General features: G+C 42.1%; 1 protein-coding gene across 3 annotated transcripts in view; it reads left to right on the top strand.

Annotated features, from left to right (window-relative positions):
* Window positions 1-19,982, top strand: part of LOC138357781 (GPI ethanolamine phosphate transferase 3-like) — a 27,146-nt gene extending 7,164 nt beyond the window's left edge. For 2 of the 3 annotated variants that reach the window (XM_069314841.1, XM_069314842.1), the window contains exons 4-8: window positions 1,551-1,763; window positions 5,206-6,962; window positions 9,881-10,160; window positions 16,502-16,616; window positions 19,362-19,982. In XM_069314841.1, the coding sequence (XP_069170942.1) occupies window positions 1,551-1,763; window positions 5,206-6,962; window positions 9,881-10,160; window positions 16,502-16,616; window positions 19,362-19,559 (2,563 nt within the window). In that variant the 3' untranslated portion in view covers window positions 19,560-19,982. Of the gene's footprint in view, window positions 1-1,550; window positions 1,764-5,205; window positions 6,963-8,057; window positions 8,376-9,880; window positions 10,161-16,501; window positions 16,617-19,361 lie in introns of those variants that run through there. The other variant, XM_069314843.1, reaches the window with a different exon arrangement.

Raw genomic sequence — 19,982 nt, 5'->3', positions numbered from 1 at the left:
ACCAGGCCTCCTGGTTGCTGGACTGATCAACCAGGCTGTTAGACGTGGCTGCTCGCAGCCTGACGTATGAGTCACAGCCTGGTTGATCAGGTTACAAATCAGTGTAAGCCATTCATCTTTCTCTTTCATACTGCTGACCTAGCTGTAGAACTGAAACTCAAAGATTGTGTTCATCAGGCATGCAGATTTCATTCCACAAAATGCTGCTTCAGTTGCAAAGTGTTTTCCCTTCTAGATGTTTCACTATCTTATTTCTGATTATTTTTTCCCATATTTGACATGGATACATATCAGTTTATAGTCTAAGGCATGTCAAGTTTGTAGTTCAAGGCCTCATCTGTCTCCTTTCTTGAATGAGGACTCCATGTGGGTTGTATAGTATCTCTACTGCCTTTTTTAATATCCAAAGCAAAATCTGGTGTGGATCTACTCCTTTGTTTACATCTAACTCTTCCAAATGTGAAAGTTGGATGTGTTGTCACCTGGTGGTGGAAGCAAATGTAAGGTAAGGTTGGGTAATTGGTAGTTAACCAGAGCCCACTATTGGCGCTCACTTAGATAATGTCATTAGGAGCTCTTTAGGGATTTGAGTATATGGGTCACAGAAGTTACAAGGCTATTCTTGGCTGGATTTAAGTTTATTTCTCTAAGGACTCCTTGGTTCCTATTTGGAAGGCTGGAAAGTTACCTGTGATGCTGATGCAGTAAGGTAAACCCTGTCTTGACTGTGCATTGTTCTTAATGGATATTATACCTTGGGAAGGGACAGATGCATACAGTACAGTATTCACAAGTATATAATAACCAACCCTGGTGTTGACCTCAACTCCAAATTTATCTCTGCACTTTAAATTTACTCCATAGTGCAGTATATATATCAGAGAGTCACTACACCACTCTCTCAGTATTACCTCGGTTATACTGTATCTCAGTACTACTTTAGTATCTCAAATTGGTTGTCTCCCAAGATATGGGAAGGTTGGACAGACCATATCTCATGGCAGCCCTATCCTGGCATTACATTAAGGTATCCATCAATGTTAGTCCCCGTGGTGTTGTGGTAAGACACTCGCCTGGGGTTTCGCGAGCGCTTTGTATTGGATTCGTCAGTCCTTAACCGTAGCCTCTGTTTACCCAACAGTAAAATGGGTACCTGGTTGTTAAATGATTTGGCGGGATCGTATTCCGGGAACATAGGATCAAGGACTTGCCCAAAATACTGTGTGTGCTAGTGGCTGTTCATGAATGTAAGGACTCCTGTTAGTGCACCTTTTTTTCCCACTTTTGAATACTGTACTCCACTCTTGTTAATAAGCGTCTTGCATTTTCTTTGCCTTACCAGATTGTGTTAACGTGCTATTTAAAAATTTGATTTTGTGTGTGTGTGAGTGATCTTTCCATGTAATTAGATAATTTATTGGTACAATATATTTTTCTTATAAGGAAAAGTAGAAGAGAAATTTTAAATTGCTAGAAAAATAATTTCACAGCATTAATTTACTGGTATTTTAAAATCTAAGTGATATTTACACAAACGTGTCCTCCTGCAGGTTCAAGCGCTCATTTCTGTACCCTTCTTTCAATGTAATGGATCTTCACACTGTTGATAATGGTGTACTGAGTCATCTGGAGCAAGAAATGGCAAGAAATGATTGGGATGTTCTCATTGGTCACTTTCTTGGAGTTGATCATTGTGGCCATCGTTATGGTCCAAATCATCCAGAAATGGCAGCCAAACTGAAGCAGATGAATGATATAATAAAGTTTGTATCTTTGATTATTTTCTAAAGTTTATTTTTCTAAAGAAGGCGACTGAATCCTCCCTCAGACAACTGCTTTCTTCTGATGATCTATGACGATCTACTTCGTCAATCTCCTTAGACTCTTGTGTTGATTCTAAGTTTATCTCTTTCAATGGAAAAATATTTACTATCTCAAAGTACATGTAATTTAATTACATGTACCTTCAGATGTTTTCAGATCTACATGAGCATACTGTATTTCAATTTTTTTGCTGTGCTTCCTCAAGCAGTAAATATTTTTTAGTAAACAATATCTCCTACTGTTCCTTTTTGTGATATTTTATAAAAAATAAAAGCAATCGTAAGATGATTACTTCAGTTCTGTGAACCATATGTTCGTTTGATTTTCTCCATCAGAAATGGTTAGTACTATATAGCACACACGAATAATTATTGATCCCACTAGGCTGCCAAGTCTGATTATATTCACCAGATTCACTTAATTGTTTCGATGCAATGAGTTTTGTTCCATAGAATTTGAGCTGAATTGAATTTCCCCCCTTCCCACACTTAGAAGATTATTATGCATGTGTTTTTTATTGTGTAGAGGAAGAGCTATAAACAAGTGTCAATAAATAAGAAAATAATGTTTACCTACGTCCATGTAGGCCTGGAGGGATGAGCAGGCAGAGTAGGAGGGTGGGGAGGGTCTGTCATAGCCTCTTGCACATACGAGTAGTTGCTGAGTTGGAGAATATTAAAGGGGGAAGGGGGATGTTACTAATGTTTCTTTATTTATTCATTACAGTCACTAACATCTGAATTTTCAATACTATATTCTGTACATAATAATACAGATACTGTACATAGGTAGATATAATAATAATAATTAGAAAAATTTCACAACCTGACAACTTTGCATGCATAATCTTAGGTTGTTGCCATCAGAAATTTATTAGTTTTATGTAACTTTTCACTTCCAGTCAACAGTTCTAATGATATACAGTATGTTTCTTATTTAACAAAAACTATCACTTAACATTATTGTTCACCGGGCAGGCGCGTGGTCAACTTAGGGGTCATGCACCCAATGTGTGGGTAAGCGTGCGGTGACACCTAAATGTGTATACTCATTTCAGCTTTCTCACCTTAATTCTCGTGCTACGTCGCTCGTTTTGGTATCATTGTGTTCGCAGTTAAATTCCCTACAGGTGTGTATAAATATAATGTCCAAAAGCCTGGCGTGATTCCCAACAGCAAAGCCTAAAGTCGGCAAAAGTTACCCGTAAGCGCACAAAATCAGTAAAATGTGCATACTCGTTCCATTTTTCTCACCTTAATTCTCATGCTACGTCACTCGTTTTGGTATCATTGTGTTCGCAATTAAATTCCCTACAGATGTGTATGAATATAATGTACAAAAGTTTGGAGTGCCTCCCCGCAGAAAAGCCTAAATTTACCCGAGAACGAGCACCAATTTGTACACTGCAACCTGATGTGTATACTCGTTCAGTTTGATAACATCAATTTTCATGTTACGTCTTTCATTTTGGTATCAAACTGTTCGCAATAAAAAGGCGCATATTTTAAAACTAGTCCCATAATAATAGAGCAATAACTGGAATTTTAACAAATATTTTAATTCTGGAAGCTCATCATCACAAAATTTTATATATATTTCCAGTGTTCTGACAGAAATTTTTGTGTTACATCTTTCATTTTGGTATCAAATTGTTTGCGACGTAAAGGTGCGCATTTTAAAACTAGTCCCAACATAATAGCACAATAAATAGAATTTTAACAAATATTTTAAAATTTTGACCAAAAACCTATTTATAATCATATAAGTGTTCGGACATCAAGTTTCATGTTACATCTTTCATTTTGGTATCAAATTGTGCGCATTCTAAAGGCGCTTATTTTGATATTATCCCGAGGTCGATTGGATAAAAAATGAATTTTATACAAATATTTTTGTAGTGGACGCAAGTCCGGTCCAAAGTTAGGATTCAAGAGAAAAATTTTGGACGAGAGTCCGGTCCAAAGTTACCGATAGTGTTAAAATACAGATTTGATATATTATACAGTATTTATCATAGACTCCAGGTTCACTATTGGAATGTAATCCAAAAAAGCACGTAAATGCAAGATGATTATGAGCAGTAAAAAAATTATAATGTGGTTCGGTATTTGACCATCACAAATCAGCAACCCGTCCTCTTAAAAATAAGATCGCTTTCTGGGGGAGCCCCGTCGGCTCCCCGGAGCTATCCAGGCTGAATGGATATGTATAACTTTCTGGCATCAGTCAATGCAAGGAGTTCTTGCCTACCTCGGACCACGAGCCAAAACTTGGCTCCCTCTAGAGAGGCACGAGGAGCAATGACCAATAAAGACCCCCCGTATTGTTGGGAGCATTCTATGTCTGCCATCGACCGGGATAGGCACCCAGAAAGGTAGGCGCCCCAAAACAAACCCCTATTCTGGTAAAACTATTGGGACCAAAGACCGAACAAGTGGACAAAAACTCTCCAAACGAAAATTAGCAAACGAGCATGATGTCATCATGCCAGAATAGTGATGGTTTGTTTCGGGGCGCCTACCTTTCTGGGTGCCTATCTCGGTTGATGGCAGACATAGAATGCTCCCAACAATACGGGGAGTCTCTTTAGGCCATTGCTCCTCGTGCCTCTCTAGAGGGGGCCAGGTTCTGGCCCGTGGTCCCCGGTAGGCAAGAACTTTATGCATTGACTGATGCCAGAAAGTTATACATATCCATTCAGCCTGAATAGCTCCGGGAAGCCTCCAGGACTCGCCCAGAAAATGGCGTTTCATTACATTCAACGCTGGTTTCTTGCTCGTATGCACGCTATGGTCAGAAATGGATGTAATTTGAAATAAAATTGGCTCACGAAAGTGATATGCAGTACTGTCCTGTTTTCTGTTTGAGTCGTCTGGCTTACTCGGTAAGGCTAGGAAAGGAAAATTTCAGTTAACATTTTTCATAAATTTTGAAACTTTAGGAAAATTTCCTGCCCCCCTAATCTACTAGAGGACCCTTAACTAACTGTTTTGGAAAAAAAAAATCCAAAATTTATTTTCAATTTTGTTAATTTTCAAATTACGTCCATTTTCGGCCATACAGGCAAACAACCAAATTCAGACGTAATATGTAAGAAAATAGGTTGAAATCAGAGCATCAGTTCAGCTGAGTGAACCTTATACTTGTATAGTATTTTACTGGTGAACCATCCTCGTGTGTTTGGATTTTGTGGTACTATAAAATCATAATCCCACAGGTGCAGACTCGTGTAGAGCAAGGGCCAAATGAATATTTTATGATGCCAGTAGATTTTATATAATATGTAAACAAAAATATACATACCTGTTCTTTTTTTGTTTTATACAATATGATTTGTTTATTTTGAGCACAAGCAGTAAAGATTTTTTTTCTAATTTCCAGGAAAGTGGCTGATGGTACTCAAAATGACACACTTCTCATTATTTTTGGTGATCATGGAATGACCAAAACAGGAGACCATGGCGGAGACTCTCACGATGAAACTGAGGCTGCGCTGTTCTTATATAGTCCAGCACTTAGCATAGTGTCCCCTGAGTCTGAGCATGGGCGTGCATTGCCAATTGCTCAAGTGGACCTGGTTCCCTCACTTGCTCTGGCACTTGGGGTGCCAATACCTTATTCTAATTTGGGTAAAGTTATGGAGAATATTTTGGTTACTCAAGGACAAAGTAATGTAGAAGCTGAACAGCGGCAGGTGGTTGCTTTGGCACAGAATGTTAAGCAAGTTAGCAGATATTTGAAAGATTATAAGGCTTTAGGAAATGTATTCCCACATGACCTGTGGCAGAGAATAGAATTGCTTCAGAACAAAATGTTGCTTGGATTTGAAAACCTCTCACTAAGAGAACAGAAGAGTGTTTACAGCCAGTATCTGACCCTTGCCAAAATGATGTGTGAGGAAGTGTGGGCAAAGTTCAGTGTATCAGAAATATGCAGTGGCCTTATTCTTATGTTAAATAGTTTAGTACTGGCATCAGTTGTGTCCCACTGTAAGTTTATCCTCAAGAACAAGATTCCTGTTGTGAAGAGGGTTTTGTTTCTCACCGTTTTAGTTAACGGTCTTTTTGTTCTCATTCCTTATTCCAATATTTCGGTACTTGGCTGCGCTGCCAGTGTACTGATAACATTGTGGATGTATTTTCATAGAGAAGTTTTGAGCACAGCTCATCTTAAGTTTAGCACAAGTGACATATGTTCACTCTTGTTGGTGCTTTTCTTATGTCTTGGAAGTTTCTCCAATAGTTATGTTGTTGTGGAAAATTATGTAGTAGCATTTATTCTGCTTTCTTGTTTAATAATTCAACTTATCATGCCACTTTTCATAAAGAATAAGAAAAGAGGCTTCAATGTATTTTCAGGGAAGAATTTCAAATTGGTACTGAATTCTTATTCTGTTTTGTGTGTCTTCATCTTGTCAGTAGTATTTTTCTCTGTGCGTTTAAGCGCATGGTTCTGGAAGTGTCGAGAGGAGCAGACGTGGTGCACTCCAAGCCAGGTACACATAACAATGACAGGGCTGCCACAAGAGTCACGTAACTGGCGATATTTTACCAGCCTGTTTGCCTTAACTTTACTTGTGTGGTTACCTCGGCGTTGGCTCTTGATGTGTGGTAACATGAATGGCTCTAGGGTAGGAATCATATTGTACAATTCTATTCCGGTTGTTTGTGGGGTGCTTATAGCAGCTCACTGGGCTCTACAAGCAGCACCCACTCTGCAGAACTCGAATCTCAATAAATATGTAGTATTTCCTTCACGTATAACATACGCCCTTACTCTGATGTATGTGGCAGCGTTATATATTGTACCTTTATTCATTTATGAAGTGCCACCCTCAAAAAATAAAACAAGTATTCAGTCAGTGATGGACAACCCAAGTGCTTTAATACCACAGCTTTGTAAAACTTTAGTGGCAAAGTACAATATGGGTAATAAGAAAAGTTGTAATATTCCCATAGTGTATGGGTTAGCCACAGCTGTGTCTGCCCCACTAGTGGCAGTGTTGACGGTGGTATGGGTGGTGTTAGCGATGGTGGCTGGCGACGGCCTCACTCCTGCCATGGTGCTCCTGTTTGTCTCTGCCATAGCGTGTCTTCTCATCCAAGCTCTTACCTTATGGCAGACTGCAGACAAATTAAGTAAGTTGTAAACATTGTCATCAATTATATATGTATTGCCTTTTAATATTTGTTTAATTAAGCAGCTTTGCATGCTTGATTTAATAGTTCTGTTATTGTTGTTCAGCCTTTTAGCATGAAAATCTAATTTGTATATATCCATACACAGAAAAATCACAATAACATTATATATCAATAAACAAAATCACAATGAAATTCACAGTTGACTAGAGCATGTCTGGGAACATCCAACACATAGGTTCGAATCCTCATCAAGGTCCTTGTGAATTTGTTCATTGTATATATCCGATACTAATAATGGATAAATGTGTATGTGGTATTACTAAGTAATAATAACAAATGGATAATGATAATACAATGTACTAGGTGTGTAATATTCATCCATCCATCTATATACTGTATATCAGTATCCATCTATCCATCCATCTCCTCATCTGTCTATACCTCTATCCATTCATCAATCAAACAACTATTTATCTCTGTTATCTGTCTCTTTCTCTGTCGATCTGTCAAATGTGTAAGTGATGTCCAGTGAAAGGAACTCAGTCTTGTGAAATACTAAAACAAGAATGGCTACCCCTTACTCTGATACGGCTGTGGCTTGAGAAACCTATGAAGCTGTGGAAGAATCATCTGTTTTATACGAGTACGGTTAAATTATTGACAATATGAAATTTGTTAATTTTCCCCCGAGATAAGTAAATAATGGTGCGTGTTACTATAAGAAAGAGTTGTTTTAAAAAGTTAGTTAAGAACATACTTAGCTATGTAGCTGGCAGACAGTAATAAAAATTGTCGTTGGGGTCGGAATGTGACCCTGGCACGCTGTTCCCTTTTGAATTCTGGCGACCTCGACCAGCCTATGTTCATCCTATACCCTAGACCATTCCCTCTGCCAATTTGGGTGAGGCTAGTCCCAACCATGTGGCCATCAACTTTGAACACAGACAGACATTCTCACTCTTATAGTGTGTGTAATAATAGGTGCTATATCACTTGCATCCGACCTTTGTGTTAGGTCCTTATTGTGCCTAGCTTCATCAATATTATGACCCTTATGTTCTCTAAGCAATAAGGTCTGAATTTCACCGACAGAGAACGATCTTTCAACACCGCGTCGGACAGGTGTTTGGGAGCCAGAGGCGCGTGCATCATCCATGGTTGCTCACTCAGGACTAACCCAGTCAGCAGCCCTAGGGCATTCTGGGAATTTTTTCCAAGATTGCTGCCTCTCACTGGAGGTCCCAAGAGTCCATTTCATACAAAACCTACCGTGAGCGCGTTTCAACCATGTATGAAAAAATAAAAATACTTTTGTCGGTTGGCGCAGTAATCAGCGAACGGCATTTGTCGTTTGGGGCAATGCATTGGTTAAGGACCTGCCGAAACACTATGCTTTCTAGTGGCTTTACAAGAATGTAAGAACTCTTGTAAGTATATATAAATTAAAAAAAATAACTTAAGTGTTGTTACAGGATGAGAGCTACACTTGTTGTCCCGTCTTTATCATGTAACGCTTTGAAACTACTGACGGTTTTTGACTCCATCATCTTCTCACTTAACTTGTTCCAACCTTCTAACACTGCAAAATAAAACCTTTCAAATATTTTTTCAGCACCTTTGTTTCCTTAGCTTGAGTCTGTGACCTCATTTTGGTGAGGCTGTAGGTTGCATGAATTCTTCTTTATCAATTTTGTCGATTCCCGTTACCATTTTGTATGTAGTGATCATATTGCCTCTTTTTCTTCCATCTTCTAGTCTTGGTATATTTAATGGCTCCAACCTCTCATTCGTTGCTTTTATCTTTCAGTTCCAGGAGCCATCTAGTTGCATGTCTTTGCATCTTTTCCAGTTTGTTGATGTGCTTCTTAATTAAGATATGGGCACCATACCACTGCTACATATTCCAGCTTTGGTCTCACAAAGGTTGTGAACAATTTCTTTAGTTTTCACTATTTATGTATTTAAAAGTAATTCTGAAATTGGAAAATGTAGCATAGGCTCCTCGCTCAATGTTCTTTATGTGGTTTTATGTTTATCACCAAAAAATCTGAGAACATAAAATTTGTGTGTTCCCTTTTGAACACACACAAATAGCAACACAAGGAAGGTTATCTTGAGATCATTTTGGGGCTTTAGTGTCCCCGTGGCCCGGTCCTCGACCAGGCCTCCACCCCCAGGAAGCAGCCCGTGACAGCTGACTAACACCCAGGTACCTATTTTACTGCTAGGTAACAGGGGCATAGGGTGAAAGAAACTCTGCCCATTGTTTCTCGCCGGCGCCTGGGATCGAATCCAGGACCACAGGATCACAAGTCCAGCGTGCTGTTCGCTCGGCCGACCGGCTCCCTCAAAAGCTGAGTATGCAAAATTCAGGAAAGCTGAATATACAGTACCAGTATAAGTATGAGCCCACTAAGCAAAGAAACAATTGATAACCAAGCTACTTTTGTTTTCTATTTACCATGCTGTCTTACATGTTTTTCCTAGTATGTTAAGTGATTGCCAATGAGCGATGTGTGCATTAGTTATCTTTCTCACTATCATTTGAGGGTGCAGACTATTTGGTTTCCTATCAGGGCACCACTTAGCTAGACTTAGGTGCTATTTTCATCTTGTGTCACGGAGAGTAAGCAAGCATTTATGTATGACTGTTAGTGGTAAATTGCATAATATCATTTTCTAAATAGCTTCTCCACCCATCTCACCTCTGCTCCCTCTTTGCTTTTCTATCCTCCCTCCTTGCATGTTCTTATACGTATAATGGTCCACACTATCTGATCATAAATATAGCAAGAAAATCATTAATACTGTTCTATACAATATTGAACAGTGCTTTGTAATGTCAGATGTAAAACATTATTTGTATAATGAATATGTTTTGTAATTTCAATAACTGAATTACAATCTGGTTGCAGGTGTCATTATGAAGCCTTCATGGTCTTGTACGTGTGTGTGGTTCATCTTGAGTATCCATGGCTTCTACAGCACTGGACATCATCCCACATTCCCGACCTTGCACTGGTCAGCAGCGTTTGTCGGGTTCGCAGGTGAATGGAGGGGTACCAACCTTATACCTGCACTCCTAGTTGGATTAAACACCTTTTCTTCACAAATATTATTTGGCTTTGCTCTACCACTTGTTGTATTGGCGCCACTAGCTCTTGGAGTAATATTTCCAAAGCTGCGAGGAAACAGGTAATTATATCTGTGAATTTTACATTTTATATTGATAAGGTAAGGGTTGTACAGATCTGACTTTTAATCTGACAATGGTTATTGAAAAGAATTCTAGTAAAGCAGAGAAAGTTGTATGATTCCTTGGTGGATTGGGAAAGGGCATGTTGTTGGATTGATCATGGAGGATTTAGAGAGTTTTAAATATAGGGTAGGAGGGGGCATAATAGCAGTAAAATACATCTTTATAAATCAATGACATTTGAAAAGAGTTGGTAAAAACAGGACATGATTTGATTGTTGTGGTGGGCTTAAAACAGGGCGTGTGTGATGTGTCTTCCTGACTCTTCTAGTGTACTGTACATACTGTTAGTTAATGAGGTCGAGTCAAGAACACCATGGAGCAAGAGCAGAAGTGTACTGGACTAGTAGCATCAATTGTTGTTGTTGACATGTTTGTATGCAGGTGATGCAGCATTCTTTGACGAGAATGAGGAGGAAGTGCAGAAGACTGAGTGAGTGAGTTTAGTAATTGAAACTGGGATAAATTGTTGTTGAAATCCAAGCAATGGTCTGTTGAACCAAGTTATCTTAAGTCATATCTGGACTCTAGGCCTGGCTTGGAGAACAGTAGTAGCTCCAGAACCATCTCTAGTACGATCCAGGTATATCTTTGTATGCTGGTGATGCAGTGTTGCTTGATGAGTGTGAGCAGGACTTGCTCAAGAGCTTGCACAAGAGAAGAAAGTTTAAGGTCATTATAGGAAAAATTATGATGCGTGTTTGAAAGAAGGGATATCTTGGATTTGATAGATTCTTAAAAATTGACAAAATGTAGTCATTTAATCTGTAGGATTAAAATGCTAAAAGAGATATTGAAAGAGGGAGTAAGTTTTAAATATTTTAGATTTAAACACATGATGCATAATCTTACTGAAGCGAACATAGGAGTCATAAATATTCATACTCCGCTTAAGTAAAACAGAAATAAGTAACACATAGTGGGCCAGCCAGAAGCTTAGGGCCAATGTAGGAATATCCCTGAAAAAATATATATTTTCTGAGGGGAGCCCGTCAGCTTCCCGGAGCTTATCCAGGCTGATATGCTAATGTCAGACTTTGGCATCAGTCATGTGTATGGAGTTCTGTGGGCCTACCGGGGACCACGAGCCAGAACCTGGCCCCCTCAGAGAGGCATGGGGAGCAATGGCCTATAGAAACCCCCGTGTTGTTGGTAAAAATTTGAGCATGAAAGGTGAAATGAAGGAGCATTATGAATAGGAGAAGAGTAGCAGAAGAGGTGAACGAAAGAAAGGAATGTTTGTATGTGAGTTAAGAAAGGGTTGAGAGATAGTATAGCTCTCCCAGCCCAAATATATGGAAGTGAAACTTGGGTATGGATAGAGCGCTCAAGAGTACAAGCAGGAAAAATTTGTCTTCTGAAGCAAGCAGCTAGTGTAAATATGATGGATGGGTATAATAGTACTATATGCAGTATATGAGTGAAAGGTCTGAAGGAAGAAAACCCTTCCTCAACAAGAAGGATGTATACTGCTCAACGCTTTGTCCAACTTCCAACTGTCGGATTATTCCAACTACCTTTGTGTTTTTGAGTCTGACCAGGCACCAAACCAGCTTCCCCACCAACCTCCACCTGTATAAGGCCAATGTAGTTTAGCATCCAGCCACTGAGTTGCTGTGGTGCTACTTCTGCACCTGCTCCGACAACTCGGTCTTCAGTAGAATAATAGAAGTACACGTACGTCGCATCAGGCTTGGATACCCATGTGCATGGGAAATAGGCTTACAGGTTCCAGAAAATAAGAGGAAATGACAGCACTGTGGAGAAATGCCCAACAGACCACTGGAACATTATCATTATGGTCCCCGGTAGGCACAGTTACAAGCCCCAATAAGATTTCAACTTAGGTTCAACAGAGCAGAAGTTGTTGTTAAACACATGATGCATAATCTTACTGAAGCAAACATATGAGTCATAAATACTCATACTCCACTTAAGTAAAACAGAAATAAGTAACACTTAGTGGGCCAGCCAGAGGCTTAGGGCCAATGTAGGAATATCCCTGCAAAAGAAATGTCTTTTCTGGGGGAAGCCCCGTCAGCTCCCCGGAGCTTATCCAGGCTGATATGCTAATGTCAGACGTTGACATCAGTCATGTGTATGGAGTTCTGTGGGCCTACCGGGGACCACGAGCTAGAACCTGGCCCCTTCAGAGAGGAATGGGAAGCAATGGCCTATAGAAACCTCCGTGTTGTTGGAAGCATTCTATGTCTGCCATCGACCGGGTCAGGCACCCAGAAAGGTAAGCGTCCCAAAACAAACTCCTATTCTGGTGAAAATTGCTACCAAAAGCCGAAAAAGTGGATAGAACTCCCCAAAAAGAAACGAGCAAAGGAGCATGACATCCCATGATGTTACACGTTGCCGCGCCGCTGTCTGTGCAGGTCCCCCCCTCTCCGGGAGGGGGAAGGGGGAGCCCCAGACTCTCATTCCAGCTATCCATCCTTCAGTTCTAAGGCTGATGCTAGAGGGAGAGGTCGTGTGCTCTGGCTCCAGTAATTTTTCAGCTCTGTTTAGAGTGTGGTGGCTGTCTTCCAAGGGTGCGAGAGCCAGGAGTTATTCTACAGTACTCGGGCTGCATGCACCTAGGGTTACCTTCCCTAGGTGCCTTGTAAGTACTGCCCTCGGGGCTTGGGGTTACCTTCCACATGTTCCTTGGGTCCTGCCTCTTCTGGGCTGTTTCACTGCTCGGTTTTTTGGCTGCTCTTTGGGTGCTTGGGTGTTTTGTCTCTCTTGTTACCTTAGAGTATGAGGCACCTTGCACTGGTACGGGGCGCAGGGTGCTGCGCAGCTTGTTTTCACCATTCTTAGTGGCCAGCTCTGTTCCTTTGGGCATGTTGTCCTCTTGCGGGGTTTTGTTTTTCTTTTCGTTTGTGCCTTGTGAGGGGGTCTGCCTTGTTTGCTCCTTGGTATCTGACCTAATACAGTTTTCTTCTGGTGGTGCCCCCCCTGCTAGGTCCTCGTGAGAGTTTACGTCCCAGGGGTTCAGTTTTTAGAAGGTTGTTTGATAGACTTGGGCACCAGTTAGCAGTACCCTGCCTGGGCTTCCCTGAGGGTGAGTTCCATCTCAGGACCCTGGGAATCCCCATGGGGGCGCATGGGTCTGATGGATGTGACCCCTGAGTCCTCCCCCTCACTTTGTGCGAGTTCGAGGGTTGCTCTGTCCCTTTGTCTCAGGGCGACTCTCATTGTTTTTGCCCCCGTCTGCTGCCTGTGGGGTCGGTGGCACCTTCGACCCGGAGTCCTGCGAGTTTCATTGCTTGTTTGTGACTCAGTTACCCGGTCTTATGCTGATTATGCGGGTGCAGGCAGCACGGGCATTGCACGTTGGGTTCAGGTGGTTGCAACGCGTTTGATTGTTTGCTCCCCGGAAGCCCCGAGGCTACCCCGTTTTGGTGGTTGTGCCGGGGCTTGGGGGTGTTGGTTGCTTCGGTTTTGTTCCTTCCTTGCCCCCTTGTCTTTTCCCTGTTGTGATTTAGTCTGGCCCTCCCTCTCCCCCCCCTTCCCCCCTCCCCCCTTCGTCCCTGCTTCTGGATCCTTTCCGTCTGTGAGTTTGGGGTCGGGGTGGGGGATTCGATGCTCTTGAGACTCGGGCGGTCTCGGGGGTTTCCCCTTATGGGGTAGCGGGTAGCGACGGAGGCATTCGAGCCTGTTCCTCCAGCCGGGTTGTATGAGTCTGCCAGTGGGCTCCCTTCCTTAGTAATTTTCTGGCTACCCTGGCCTTTTTTTTTTTTTTTTTTGTGAGGCTGGGGCTTTGGAGGATGGCTCGGCCCTGGAGCCCTGCCGTGGAGATTCCTGGAGTTGGGAGGGGCTGACTTGGGGGGGCCTTGGGCCCCATTGGACCCCACCGGGGTTTTCTATCCTCAGGGCGGGGCTTGCAGTTGCGGGGAGTGGGGTTTTTCCTTCCCACCTCCGTGTACAAGTTGTTGGGCGTCGGCCCCTCCCCGGATTCAGATCATTGTCCGTTCGGTTCTGTCCTATCGGTGGGTACTTTTCTCCATTTCTACCCCCTTTTCTCTGGGGCGGGACTTCTCCGTCATGGAGGAGTCACGTTACCCTGTTATCTGGGTTTCTGCATGACTTTTGATCTCGGGTGCGATTGTGGCTTTCTGAGCCTTCGTGATATTGTTTGCTTCTGTGAGATCTCGGGGGTTCGGGAAAGTCTTTGATTCTTCCTGCATTATTGGAACGTCTGTCGTCTTCCGGTGAGATTTACCTCCGGTCCTTTTTGGATTTGTTGGTCCTCTTCTGTGCTTCTTGGTTTTCGATACTGTCTCGTTCTTTTGTCATTATATCTTCTCTCTGTGCTCTGTGTAGGCACTGCTAATATTTTGCAATACTCCTTGTTGGCGCCCTCTTCGCTGGGCGGGGTTGTGTGGTTCGGACCTCATGCGCCGTGGGAGTTTGTTTTGTTGTGGCTGGTGTACATGGGTGCTGGTGTTCCACGTCCTTGTTCTCTCGGGTGTTTCGCCTCTCTCGCTCCTCTCGTCTCTCTAGTCCATGCCCCGTAAATGCTGGGGGTGTTCTGGATTGTCGCTATGGGGAGGACGTTGGGTTTTCCCTGCATATGGGTGTAGGGCACCTCCTTCGCCTCTACCCTACTCTTCTCCTTCAGGTGAGGCTCTGGCCTTCTTCCTCTGGCGGTGCTCCCGGACGCCTCTCGGTTACGTTGTTTCATGACACGTTCATGCCTATGTTCTGCAGGTGAGTTTATGCGGTCTGGCGTATCTTTCAGCCAGGCGCTGGTTCGTGGCTACGAATTTACGAACATAAGAACAAAGGTGACTGCAGGAGGGCCTATTGGCCCATACAAGGCAGTTTCTATTTATACCCATCCGGTCCCACTCATATACATGTTCATCACATGCTTGAGTCAATCAAAGGGCCCCACCTTTGCCATGTTACGAGGTAAAATGGTGGGGTAAATGTTACACTGCGTCAGGTTGTTATGAGGTGACATTTTGCTGTGGCTTGATACTGGGGATCCATGTTGAGGTTTGTTTGTGGCATTTTATTTGGCCCTGGCGTTCGTTTTGTTTGGCCCTGGCATGCTTCTTCCTGGAGCCTTCCTTGTTCGTCTGTGTTGTTTGTTACATGTGGGTCACGACCCTGTTTTTCGTGGTCTTTTCTGGGTCACTCTTTCCTTGCCTGGCTTAGCCTTTCCATATACATTGGATTATCTGTGCTCACCTAGTTGTCCTTACCTAGCTGTGCTTGCAGGGGTTGAGCTCTGGCTCTTTGGTCCCGCTTCTTGACTGTCATTCGCCTGACATAGACATGGTGTCTATGTTGTTGGTCCTGTCCCCTTTCATTCCCGTTGCTGCCTGTCTTTCTCGTTCTTCGTCTTCCTTCTACGCTCGTGTCCCTTGCTGCTGGTGCTGGGGCTGTTTTTCTAGTCCGTATGGCTTGTACTCCTGTATCCGCTTCGGGTTGATTGACCTGCGGGGTGATATGTGAGGGGTAGTTGGATTGTTTTGCACGTTGGTTTCTCATCAGGGCTTAACATCTGCGAGAAGCCCTGTACAAGTTAGTTTACGCTTGTTTGTGTTGTGCTAACTAAGTGTCAGGGGATGTAATAGTTCTGATGTTACCTCGCCCCTCTCGTTACTCCTTGTTGTGCTGTTTAGAATGTGCTTCTTGACACCTACTGCTGCCTTGCGGTGTTTCCAGAGCTTGGTGTTCCCGCGGCCCGGTCGTTGACCAGACCTCGTTGCTGGACCGGTTGCCCAGGTGTGTTTGACGCGGCCATGCTTGCTCGGTGGTCGCACCCGAGGTTTTCCCGCGGCTCCGCCTCTTCCTATGCTCGATCGGTCCATGGCAGGGCTGGTTCGGTTCTGCCTCGAGTATCTCACCATCTGTTGGTGGTCAGGTGGCTTCGTTGATGGTGTCCCACCTGTGTGCTTCGTCTTGGTGGCGGTGTGGGGTTTTCTTTGGCGGTCCTTCCTTTTTCTTTCTGTCCCTTCGGCATGGTCTGGTCTTTGGTTTTTCTTGGCGTGGTCTGGTCCTTCTCTTAGAGGAGAGAATATATTAAAATGAACTGATTGAAAGTGATTGTATGGTGATGGTATGTGGAAAATTGTATGTAAGTTTATTTTAAGTGTAATGGAGGTAGCGAAGGATAGTGGTGAATAACATTAAAACAGTTGTCATGTCCCCACAGTATATACGTACTGTACAAACATTATCTTTACCTCGTTTCCAAGTTTCACTTGAAGGGGATCTATCTATAGTGCTTGTGTGGATATAAACTTAAATGACTATCGATTCCTTCACTTTACAGATTAGAAAGTGAGGACATAAAGCGTGGAGAATTCCTCTTGGTAGATGAGCCAGACCAAGCCGAAGATGCCCTAATATTTGTTGGCCTGTCATACACCCTTCTGCATGCGGTAAAGGTAAGGGTTTCTAAACATTTACACAGCAGTGAGAAAATGTTGAAGCTGCATGACGGGATTGAACCCACATCCCTGAACTTCTCAGGCACATGCACAGTTTGATATGTGGATTCATTCCAATCACATGGCTTTAAAATTTTCTTGTAGATATATCAATTACTTGTCATTTCATTATGTATTTACATATCAAGTTCTGTGACCTTGGTGCTTGAACTCTTAATGTGAATTAAAACAAATAAGGGTAAATGATAATGCTCGAATTTTTGATACTGTATTAATACAAGGAAAGGACATCATAGTACATTTGGCAAAATTCCAAACAAAAAAGCTAATGTGATTTAATTTATACTCATTTTCCAGGAATGTTTGGATGGATTTTGCTACATTTTGTGTTCACAGTTACTAACACCCGCTGGGAGTTTCATAGCTAGCAAACTTTGCATTCATAAAACCTATATTTTTGTGTATTTTTGTTTAGCTGGTTATGATCAAAACTACATCAAATTGAACATATGCAAGTTATACAGTTCTTGTAGCAGTAATAAAAGTGAATGTGGGCCAAGTTATGATGTTGAAGCAAGAAGGAAACTCTGTGTTTGATTTTGGCATGATTGGAGAAGTACAGTGTAAATACCTATGATGTGTGATTGACTAAAGAGGTGTTTTTTAGAAATACCCCTTTAGTAGCTCCTGTAAGTCAGCTACTGGAGCCTAAGTCAGGATAGTTTGATGGATTTGATGTTGGCTCCAGTGTAAGTCTACACAGGAGCCAACCAGAACGCTGACAGACCACTAGGCTCTGAGTGACTCAGAACCTTAAAAGAACAAGTAACCTTGCAAATTGTCTATCCTCATTCCTTCCAAGGGCTATATAGTTGTAATGGCTTAGTGCCTTCTGATAATTACCTTGCAAATTGTCTAGTTCTCCATTCATTGTAAAGGAGAATGCATTAGAGAGCATAACTCAAATCTGACTGCAGGTAACCACTTGCTATAGCACACACTCTTTAAAGCACTAAAAATTCTCTGCAAACAGGTCTTGCGACTTTGAAAATTGCCAGGAATTATTCTGAAACTACAGAACCTCATGAACTATCTTGGCTACCACTAGATGGCTGCACTTTTGAAACCCCAGGGTCAAGTCCAAGATTGGTTATCCTTAATAGGACTATCAGTGTTATTGCAGGGGGTTCCATGCTTTACAGTTCACCTCATGGAGTGGTGCTGCATCTTATTATGTTCTTCTGGTCTGATGACATACTTTGAAGGGTCACACTCTCCTTGTGAGGATTACAAGACCAATGAGTCAAACATTCTCTGAAGCCATCAGAGTCTGCATTTTGGTGTGACTCCTCTTTAGTCACTTTGTGCATTGGCGTTGGTTTTTGATACATGGTCTCTTAACTGAAACCGTTGTTTCACCAGTTTACGGTTTGGGTGCTCAGTCTCATTCAGGTATGTGTGTGTGTGTGAGCTGATCTTATTGGTAGGTGTGTTATGCATGTTATTTTTCGAAAGACACTCCTGGTCCTACATTGCAAATTTTCTCTTGGTAGTATCCCTGGACTTGCATGGTGGTGGTCTTCAGCCTCTCCAGTTATAGAGGAGGGGCTGAAGCTGGATCCTTTTTTTTGGGGGGGGGGGCTTTTGGTTCTGTTTCTTCTCCACAGCTTTTTTCAATCATTGTGTTTTGGTTGAACTTTGGTTGATATGGTTCCCCATCTCTTCTCTGGGTATCTTGGTTATTCTCGGCCCCCCATGCAGGACTCGTCTGCCCAAGCGTGTGTTCTTTCTTACCATCTCGGGTTTGGTTGTCTTTCCAGGTCCAACCCTTTACATGATCATTCTAGCTCAAGTCTGCTTGGTATAGTGGGTGATTCTTTCTTGGTTAGTGTCCCTGGACCTCTGTGGTGTGTTCTGGTCTGTCCTGTTTTGTCCAAGGTTCAGGGACTACTATATTTAGAATGTGTTGCGAAACTTCAAGGTTCCATTGTCCAGTTCACCTTTTCAGCTTGATTCCGGCTTCTTGGTTCTTCCGAGTTTAGCCAAGATGGTTTTTCCCAGTGGCATCTTTTTGATGTTTATGGCCTACCTCAACAACTGGTTGCTTATTGTCTTCCAGCCAGTCTGCATGTTAGCAAACCAGAGTTTATTCCTTTCACGGCCATCCAGGTTTGGCTTCCTGGTATTCTTGTGGAAGTCCCAGTTGATTCCATGCCAGGTTGAGACATGGTTGGGTCTGGTAAACTTGGTTGGCTACCCTTTCTGGGCGGCAGTGGCTCCGCTCCGCCTGCAGGTTCATCACTGTCTGGTGTCGGAGAGATCCTGGATCACTTTCCAGTTAGTTGAGCAGTTGTACCGGAACTTGAACTTTACCTTTGTGGTGTTCCCCATGGGTGGAGTTCGGCTCCAGGCATTGTTCTGGTTCCTCTGGTTCAATCCTTCATGCCATATCTTGATTCATAAGGTGCAAACTCCATTTGCCCTGTGTTGGGTTTTGGTTTGCTGGATTTCCTATTGTGGGTTTGCAGGGTTCAGTTATGTTGCTTATCTGCTGTGTGTTGTGCATATTTTTCTGGCAATTTATTTATGTCACATGTGTTTGTATAAAATATCTTAATAATAAAATGGCAAATTGGCCTTTTTATCCATGTGTCGGCTGTGATATATGTTTGATGTAGTTGATACATTAGAGTGAGTGAGTTCATTTAAATAACACCCTAATGAAAACATTTTATTTTACAGTTATTTTGCTCAGCATTGGCAGCGTTCATCCTACGGCGACACTTGATGGTCTGGAAAATTTTTGCACCACATTTCATATTTGAAGGTGTTGGGTTTATTGTCACAATTATTAGCGTGCTTACTGGCATATGGTTTACACAGAGGGTCTTGAGAGTGCTGACTTCTTGGAGTGAAACCCTTTATCACAAAATTAGTTGATACGAAGCAAAGAATCCATCACCATTTCTCCAGTTGTTTGAAAATTTTCAGTCGAGAACTACAAATTTTACATAATAGAAGTGAATACAGAACAGGAATATGTATAGTCGAGGGTATGTTGAAGGTTACAAGTTAAGTGATTACTTTGTTTGACTAAATAGTTTTCTGTACAGTATGCACATATTTTATATTTTTAATAAATTCATTGTTATACAGGTGCAGACGAGCTGTTCATAAAATGTTGACGCTAGAAATGAAATAATAAATTGTTAATTTGTACCACAGTATTGTGGCACTGCCATATCAAAAGATACTCTATATATAACTCATTGAATAAGAGCTTAAGTTTAAAGTGATGTTTATCATATGTACAAACACTTCATATGTATATTTTTATTGTAAATAAACGTACAGGACAATAAA

The sequence above is a fragment of the Procambarus clarkii genome, chromosome 80 (assembly GCF_040958095.1).
Source record: "Procambarus clarkii isolate CNS0578487 chromosome 80, FALCON_Pclarkii_2.0, whole genome shotgun sequence".
In the NCBI taxonomy this organism is placed as follows: Eukaryota; Metazoa; Arthropoda; class Malacostraca; order Decapoda; family Cambaridae; genus Procambarus; species Procambarus clarkii.
Note: the sequence above shows the minus strand (reverse complement) of the source record. Positions and strands in the feature narration are given on the sequence as shown.